Source organism: Meleagris gallopavo, chromosome Z, assembly GCF_000146605.3.
Source record: "Meleagris gallopavo isolate NT-WF06-2002-E0010 breed Aviagen turkey brand Nicholas breeding stock chromosome Z, Turkey_5.1, whole genome shotgun sequence".
Taxonomy (NCBI): Eukaryota; Metazoa; Chordata; class Aves; order Galliformes; family Phasianidae; genus Meleagris; species Meleagris gallopavo.
Window position 1 is genome coordinate 17867393 of NC_015041.2, and position 9532 is coordinate 17876924.

The 9532-nt window shown below is 37.9% G+C and overlaps 1 protein-coding gene across 1 annotated transcript in view; it reads left to right on the forward strand.

The window, feature by feature from the left end:
- Positions 1-8959, forward strand: part of LOC104914906 (zinc finger SWIM domain-containing protein 6-like) — a 537827-nt gene extending 528868 nt beyond the window's left edge. The window contains exons 4-6 of the mRNA XM_010725446.2: positions 358-504; positions 2686-2946; positions 6631-8959. Of these exons, the coding sequence (XP_010723748.2) occupies positions 358-504; positions 2686-2946; positions 6631-6902 (680 nt within the window). The 3' untranslated portion in view covers positions 6903-8959. The remainder of the gene's footprint in view (positions 1-357; positions 505-2685; positions 2947-6630) is intronic.
- The last annotated feature ends 573 nt before the right edge of the window (positions 8960-9532 follow it).

A 9532-nucleotide genomic window follows, 5' to 3' on the forward strand; every position in this document is an offset into this window, starting at 1 on the left:
AAAAAAAAAAAAAAAAAAAGTCGATGTCTTTGATGCAATTATCAGCAGATGTTTTCAGAAGACTTCCTGCTATTGAGTACAATTTCAAAAAGTGTTGCAGTTGAAATTCTTGACCCATAATATGCTTTGTTAGTGCTCAAAGGGTGTTTGGCCTTTGTTCTTTTTCTTTTTTTCCTCTAAAACATATGCATGAAGGACAGATAATTTGCCCGGGAAGATACTGTTTCCCCTTTCTTAACAGAGATGATTGTTCATGCTTTGTACTGAAAACATTTTAATCAATTTTACTTCTTGTTGTTTTATGCAGCTAACATGCTCTGTTTCCCTCCTTTCTCCCACTATTTTTTTCTAACATAGAGCTTCTCCACAAAGGAGTAACCTCAATAACAAATCTGGAAGGCTGGGTGGGACATCCTTTGGATCCAATTGGCACTCTCTTCAGTAGCCTGATGGAAGCCTGCAGGGTGGATGATGAGAGCTTCCATGGATTCTCAGACATTATGGGTAAGGCTATGCACAGGAAGCTATCTTTTATGTGTTTTCAGTACCCAGATGCATTTTTCTACCTTTCTGTTGTGAATTAATATAGTGTAAGAACTCATTTTTACCTTCTCTAAGAAAATGTGTAGAAGAGAAAATACTGAAAGTAGAATTTTGTTCTAAGCCGTATAAAAACACTTCCACATTATCCGTTGCTCATTCTTTAAAATTCTGTATTTGATGTGTAAAGTAAAAGCAAATGAGTTCTTACAGTAGCAGCATCTCCACACACGTTTCCTCTGGGCTTTTTTTGAGATAATGCAGAAGGTCACAAAATTGCAGAATTGTTGAGAATGGAAAGCAGGTCTGCTTAGAGATGGTGAGCTACAGCAGGTTGCTCAGGACTGTGTTCAGTTGGATTTTGAGGCACTCCAAGAATGAAAGCTTTACAGCTTCTTTGGGCAATCTCTTTCAGTAAACACACATTAAAAAAAAAATAATAATAATAATAAAAAAAAAGATTATGCTCAAATAGAACCTTGTGTTTAATTCTGTGCTCAGGGCTTCTTGTCCTGTCATGATGTCTCACTGAGAAGAATCTGACTGTCATCGATATGTTCTACTATTGGATATTTTTACACAAGATCCTCCTGAGCCTTTTTCAGGCTGAACAGACCCAGCTGTCTCAGTCTTTCTTCATATGAGAGAAGCTCCAAGCCCTTGATCGCCTTTGTGGCCTCTCAGTGGATTTGCTCCAGTATGACCATAAATATATCGTAGAGCTCAGAACAGGATGCAGCGCTCTATATGCCTCTCACCAGTGCTGAGTAGCGGGGAAGAAACAACTCTCTTGACCTCTTGAGTCTGGCTGCTGGCAGCACTCTCCTAATGCAGCACAGGGTGTTATTGGATTTCTTTGCTATATATGTACATAATTCTTCAAATAGACGGCAAAGCAATTACAATGGTCTACAAAGAATATGAACTGGAAAGTAGTGTTTCAGAATTCATGCATGCTTTTGATCAGGATGTGTATGCCTGCTTCAAGTTCGATATTTGCTTTGCAGGCACTTATAAGATGCCTTCCTCATTCTCAGTCTATTTCCACTTCTGCAGTAATTTCTATATAGATAGAAGTTGGAATTATCCTTCTGCTTGTAACTCTTACATATACATATCCCCAGTCACCTCAGAGCTTTGCCGCAAAACTCATTCAATGAGATTTTCTTCAGTAAATTTACAATCCCATATCCACCTATTCTGGAAGAACTTTGAATTAAAAGAAATTAGAAACCAAATTCTTTGCAATTAAAAAAAAAATGCAAAAACAACAAGAGCAAGAAGAAAAAAAAACAACATATAACAAACCAAAAAAAACCCCACAACTTAAGAAATGGAAGTTGTATGTTGAAAAGTAACTTCCCTTACACAACACATATGTGTTCTGGATTCTCATATGCTGCACTGCCTATCTCCCAACATCTGTCATCATAGGTTTTTCTTCCCCAATTAGACTGTTAACTGCTGGAGGCTGGAATAGTGTTTTGTGATCTGTGAAGTGCCAAATTAATTGGTAGTACTTCTTAGAGCCATTTATCATTTGGTCTCTATGGAATTTACAAGTACTGTATTGAAAGTAAGAACAATGTCAATAAAGTTTAGAGACTATACATGTTTATCATAAATACAGCTGTCACATATAATAAAAATTCCTGAAGAACTCTAGCAGTAAATGCTTAAGAAATTGTGGAGCTGTTAGGTCTGCTGTATTTGCAGAGTCTTAATTATTTCATCTGAAATATATGCAGAGATATAAATGTGTTCCCTGTCCACTGATACAACACTGAGGCTTTAAGGAGATACAGAAATAAGTGAGGGGGAAAAAAAACAGAAAAAATCAAGATGCATTGTCTATTTTTGGTCTTGTTAACGCAAAGCTGGAGGAAAAACTGCTTCCCTCTAAATTGTGTGAGTTAAAGACAAATCTTTCCTTTTTTACTTGTGTGATTATTTTTTAAATTCTAATTGGTTTATTTCTCCTTACATCAGGTAGTTTGTATTGGATCTTGAGATAAAGCCAGTAATTTAAATCATTTTAAACAAATGAATACTGACAGAGGTAGCATTTTGTAAATGTGACATTATAAGCAGATTACAGATTAGAATAGCTTACTGATGTGTTGTTCTTTGTGTTACCCTTTACAGAGAACATGGGGCAATGCAAATCTCTGGAGTACCAGCACCTGCCTGCACACAAGTTCTTGGAAGAAGGGGAATCATATTTAACACTGGCTGTGGAAGTAGCATTGATAGGGCTGGGACAGCAACGAATAATGCCAGATGGCTTGTATGCACAAGAGAAGGTTTGTCGAAATGAGGAGCAACTCATTTCTAAGCTACAGGAAATTGAATTGGATGATACTCTGGTGAAGATTCTTCGGAAACAAGCAGTCTTCCTATTAGAAGGTAGCTCAATGTAGACGCTAACTGCTTCTTTAAACTGTATTCACTTATAGAAGCCCATGGAACTAGTATTTCTGTGGAAACTGATCTTACCTACCTGAGATGTTTTTTTATGTAGAACTCTAGCAAAAATTTGTTTACAATCTTTTACAAAAATGAAACATACACCAAGTAATACAATCACTGTAGATACAAGGCATTTACTGACGTACGAGCCTTTCATTTCAATTTTTATTGTATTTTGTTCTTAAGATTTATTTGTTGTGTGTCATAATCTCAGTAGCCTAATTATACAGCCCAGGCTTCCAATTAAATGTTATAGAAATCAGTTATCAGCAGCTCCCAGGTAACAGAATTTTAAACATCACTTGTTTCCTGAAAAGGAGCTGTCAGCTTTGTAAATGCAGGAAGATTTTTTTTTTTTTCCCCAGGTAAAGAGCTTAGAAAACTTACTTGAAATTGTTGGGATAGAAGTATAGCATTTTATTTAGTACTAAGAAAATTAATTCCCTCTGAAGTCTGAATCATCTCTGAAAATTGAAATACATGGTCAGATATTGAGGCTTAAAGACTGATATTGTGACTAAACTGCAATCAAGGTGATTTTCTCTTTGGGAGTCATTTTTTGTAATGCGGTGGATTGCAATGAAATCTGTGGAAAAAGAGTTCCTGCCTTTGCTTTAATTTTTAAAAAGGATTAACACACATCATTTTAGCATCATATTCAGAAAATAGCCTAACTTTTGTTTTTTAAATGAGAGAACTGTAAAGGAACTCATTAGGTGAAGGCATGGTCCACATTTTGAATACCTGTTCAAGGCATGATGAGGAGTGCAATGTTGCTGTAGCTGAGTTGTGAAGGCTGTTATACAGCAGTCAGGTTTTTGCCTTCTTTGTGAGACATTTTTAGAAAAAAACGTTTCGTTTAATGGAAGAGATGCATTATGACCAGGTCCTTAAAGACTTTGTTACCTAGTGATGGTTCCATTTGACATTGCAGAGAGGCTGCACCATAGGGAGAGTTTCCATTACAATATGCTCTGCTGCTGCTTTATGGCCTTTGGACAAGAACAGCTTCTCACTGGATCCAGCTATTAACAACCACCAGGCAGAGATCTTATGGATTTTAAAATCAATTTGCTGCATCTCTTAACTGTTAAGGATGCTTCATGAAGAAAAGGCAGGGTTTCTCTTGAGTGCTCCCTTGTTTACTGCTTTGATCACTGATGTTTTGTTTCCTTGGAGCAGTCAACAACTGACCGTAGCAAGAAATCTGCTAAAATAGCTACCTAGGAAATTGTGATGAGCAGTGTGCAAAGAGGGTCTTGCATTGCTGTTTGCTGAGAAATGTAGCTTTCTTTGCATTGTCTTCAGTTTACACCAGGTTAGACAGAAACTACCATCTCACATGGAGGAAATACTGTACAGTGATGGTAGATCTTAATCATATCAGTTGTGTTTTTATAGTTGAAGTTTTGTAGGTATAATAAAGAAAGCTTAATCCAATGTTAAGCCAATTTCTATGCTGCTAGTGCCAATTCATGCATGCTGTGTGCAGCTAATGTTTGAATGCATGGGAAGATGGAACGTTAAAACTGGTTGCAAGAACTGTTTTAATTTTTTGCTTGACAACTAAGTTAATGGCAGAATATATTTTCAAATAAATGTTTTGTCACGTATTCCTCAGGTCCTGAATTTCCGAGTGAACTGCCAATTGGCAATGATATGAAACAGCTCCTTTCATTGAAGCTGTGGTAGATAGTTTTTAGTGGATTTCACCTTCATTTAAATGATTATACAAGACACTGTGTCACTACTAAATCTTCATTGATATTTCCTTTGTAATCGGCTCCAATCTTAAGAAATGCCCAACTACGGAGCTCAGATTCTTTTTCACTTCACATTATATTTTTACCTTCGTGTTGTGTAAAAGAAACAGTCAGAAAAACATTGGAACAGATGTGCTTGTTCAAGTTGTTACATACTTTGCTTCCATGGAATTCATCCTCTTCTGCAGAAGAAGTGTCTGCTTAAATTGTGCAAGTACATTCTCATCTGTAGGGCCAGCCATTTTGAACTGCTGCTGGAAATATAAATGATGTGTGTGCTTCTGCAGTGAATTGTGCTTATCCAGTCCTTGTCCATCCACGTGTGGTGTACTGAAATCTGTAGTATAGAAAGAAGTAAAATCCTCTTCTCTCTCAGTAATTTCTAGGACTGCTGGTTGCTACCTATGGTGTAATTATCCAATAGTAGTTAATGTAAAATTCTTGTTCTGTATCTTGCAACATATTACACTAAACTGCTGAAGTCAAAAACTGCTTGGCATAGTGTTCAAGTTAACAGGAATAGCAGCTTCATGTGATTGCAGGAAAAATGTAAAAATGGTATTTGTAGTCACTGTTAACCTTCAGAATGCATCAAAGAAATAATCACATTCAAATTTTCATTTATTTTTGCTGTTCTTACGAAATACTGTACAGAGTATATGCAAAATCCATTGTCACAGCAGTGGGAGTAGTTTTCTCATAGCAAATGTAATTTTTGAGATCACATAGCTATAACAGACTAGCAAAACAAGATTTTGTTGCAAGATCTGACCTTGTCTTCTCTGGAGACAAAATCTAGACCAAAGGATAATTTATATGCCTTATGTCAAGTGAGATTAATAGGGACCAGATGCTGTTGGAGTGATTGCTCATGTAACTTCAACTGAAGATGTGCACCTCGTCACTGAACCCACACTTTTTTTCGATGGATCTTTGAGAAAGAAATCACACACTGCTAATGGATGCGTAGGGATTCATGTACACAATCTAAGGATGTGGAGGAAAAGCTGAGACTAACACATTCAGCTTTTGCATACCATAAATTTGTTAAATGAGCCCTATGATGCTCTGCGACTGTCATTTGTGTGTGGGTTGGTAATATGCCTAGTACTGTGCAATTTGCAGTCTGTCTCATTGTCTCAAAGAATATATGGTATGTAATAGGTTTGTAATATGTTGTACCTAGGTCACCCCGAAAACATTGCCTCCTGTTGATTTACATAGAAACTACATCAGATACAAAGAGCACAGTACCACTACTTGATAGAGAAAATTCTCAGCTACAAAACACAGCTTTTCAACACAATCACGACCATTAGCTGTGCATTTTTGCCAGTGATCAGCAAGAGCCTGCTTGCCACACTTGTAAAAATCTGCACTGGAGGTGAACCACTGTCACTGTCACCCTCTGCTGAAACACACTGCCTCGTTGTGCTTACATCCACTGTTCAGCCTCCATAAAAGTTCAGCAACCACTGATAAATTTTAATGGGTGCTGTTTTCTCTTCATGGAGGAATTCAGTATTAGACCTTTGCTTAATATGCAGTTCCATGTCAGATGCCATTTGTCACACAGCAACAACATGTAATGGGATATTGGTGAGAAGGTTCAACCTCTACTGCCTCACCAACATCTGCCTCTGAAATGCGCTAACGTCATAAAACAGGAGACACTAATTTCCGAGCAGTCCTCAAATATATGTGATACATGTATGATATGAGTAACAAAAAATAATCAGTGCAGTTTTACCTTTAGCACAGCAAACACTGGATACCAATTCTAGTGAGTGTTTTTAAAGGTGCAGAAGTTGGTTTTTAACAGACTGTAAAGACAGACATTTTTTTCTCTTTTCTGCAGCTGGACCATATAGTGGATTAGGGGAAGTCATTCATCGAGAGAGCGTTCCAATGCACACATTTGCCAAGTATCTCTTCACCTCTCTCCTACCTCATGATGCTGAATTGGCATACAAAACTGCACTGAGAGCCATGCGGTATGTATTCACAAGTCACCTAGAAAGACCACAAGTAGCAGTTGGGAAAAGAGGGGAAAGCTTGGTAAGCAAGACCTCAGCATTACTCCCTTTAAGGACAAATTACTTTGGTTCTGTCATCTGTCAAACCAAGTGATGTCTGTATCAAATATGGCATAACAATTTATAAATGTACAATTAGTGTCTACCTCCAACTGTAAAACAGTGTTCTGTTGTAACTATTTATTTCATTCTAGCATCCCTGTTAGGATGTGTGGTTTTATGTTTAACAGTGGCAGTGTTAGCATGTGTGTTCTCATCCAGCTGTTTGTATGTGGTGGTAGTGGTGTGCAGGAAGAGTCATCTAATGCTGTATCATTTCCTGCCTAGCCTCTAGCCTTAGATTTGTAGAACTGTTAGTTCCATCAGCTATCTTTATAAATAAGGTGTCAATGGTAGATTTTTAAACCATATGGTATTGTCTGATACAGTACTTGTTTCATAACTAGTTGGTCTTGCACACACTTCTGGGTGAACACTGGGATTTAAATGGAGTATATGTTATATGACAGCAAAATATGTGACTTGCATCCCATTTGTCTTCAGTAATGGGGAGAAAGATATTTCTCAGGGAGCTCTCACTGTGTGTTGGCTTGATCTCAGGGCAGGCCAGATTGCTAACAGGGCTAAGAAGAGCCTTCTGAAGGAAATTTCAAGGGTCTAAATGATTAGTAATAAATCTGTTGTCCTCCTACACTGCAGGGAAGAAGCTGGTCCCATCTGGATTGTCTGGTTGCTGTCAATAACTTGTATTAAATGATGATTGCCAGTTGTGGCAATTCTGTGACTGCTAGAAGCAATCAAGTCTGTGTTTAAACGTGTGTTTGGTGTTCATGATCACTATTATCAAGAATGATTGCACAGTGATTGTAGGATGTGCTATCCGCATTAATAGTATTTATCTTCATCAGGCAGATTGTGTTAATGGTTTGGATATGTTTATTTATTCTGGAGTTTCTGCAGAATGCTAGACAAGGAGAAAACAACTGTGTGGTCAAAGAACTAAACAGGATAACTACTGTTGTGTTCAGGGACATGGTTTAATGAGAACTGTTGGTGATAGGCAGACAGTTGGACTGGATGATCTTGTAGGTCTTTTCCAATCCTGGAGATTCTATGATTGTATCAGATTAGACCAAAAGTTTGTTTAGCCTAGATTTGTTGTTTTTCATTTGTTTTTGTCTTTAGGTATATCTGGCAATGGGTATTAGAGGAGGAGTCTCAGAAATACAAAATGGCCTTGCATACTTGCTTGTAATTAGAAATTTAGGAACTGTATTGACAAGACGATGCATCATTAGTGAACTATTGAGAACATTCAAACATGATCAGAAAGCTGTCATTTACAGCTTTTTACATTTCTTTCTTAAGTGTATCAGTAACACTGGTCATAGCAGATCGTCAAGATAGTACAGTAGGCACAGTAAAAAGAAAAAAAGTCGATTTTTGTAAAGTGGACTTTTGTCTTTATATTGGTTTCCAGTCTGTACGTTGGAGTGTTTCTCAGAGGTGATTTGTGTGGGGTTTTCCTCCTTAAGCTAAACTTGAAAGGCTGGAAAAGATACCTATCAGCAGCTTTGCGTCGTGCACTGTACACTTCAGTGGATGTCCACGCCATTCCTCTTGAACAAGGACATGTCACTTCTGAAAACTTCTCTGGAAGTTTCTTTTCTCAACAAAAGAAACAAGAATAGTGCTGAAAGATCCTAGATCAGGAAATCTTAAGCCAATCCAGCCACTTTCCTGCCATCTCAGCTGAAGTTATTTGTCCAAAAAAAAAGCCAAAAAAAAATCCAACAAAACAAACAAGCAAGCACACCAGTATCAGAATGAGCTGCCTGTTTGCTTCTATCTGTTAAAATTACATGAGGCATTAGTATAATTAGGTCAGTTCTCCATCGTCCATTTGGCATTGCTTTATAAGACAGATAAGAATTCATCCCTAAACAAAAGTCAGTCTTTCTGCATTTTGATGTGGTACTTTTTAGAATTATGGACTCCTGTTTTGAACTGTGATAATGGCAGATTCAGACACTTTCTGTTAGATGTCTCTGCGTTCTTAAGCAGAGTTCCCAAAACTTCTAAAAAATCTTCTTCAAGAAGATTATTTGCTCTTCCGATTCTCACAAAAGTGTTAGTTCATAGTACAAATAACTCTGGAAGGTCTCTGGAAGAGTGGGCAAGCTACTTATAAGGTTTACAGGTATGTAGTGAAGCTGTGCAGGGAGAAAATTAGAAAAACCAAAGCGCAGTTAGAACTGAGCTTGGCCACTAAGGTAAAGGAAAACAGTAAATGCTTTTATAAACACATTAAGAGCAAAAGGAAGGCTAGGGAGAATCTCCATCCCTTGTTGGATGCCGAGGGCAACCTGGTCACCAAGGATAGGGATAAGGCTGAAGTACTTAATGCCTTCTTTGCCTCAGTCCTTAATTATAAGACTTGTTACTCCCTGAGAACACAGCCCCCTGCACTAGTAAATAGGGATGGGGAACAGAATAAGCCCTTCATGATCCATGACGAGATAGTTTTGGACCTGCTGCAAAAGCTGGATGCTTACAAGTCCATGGGACCAGATGGATTGCACCCTAGAGTGCAGAGGGAGTTGGCAGATGCGATTGCCAAGCCACTGTCCATCATTTTTCAGCAGTCCTGGCTAACCGGGGATGTCTTGGTGGATTGGAAACTGGCAAATGTGACGCCCATCTTCAGAAAGGGCCGGAAAGATA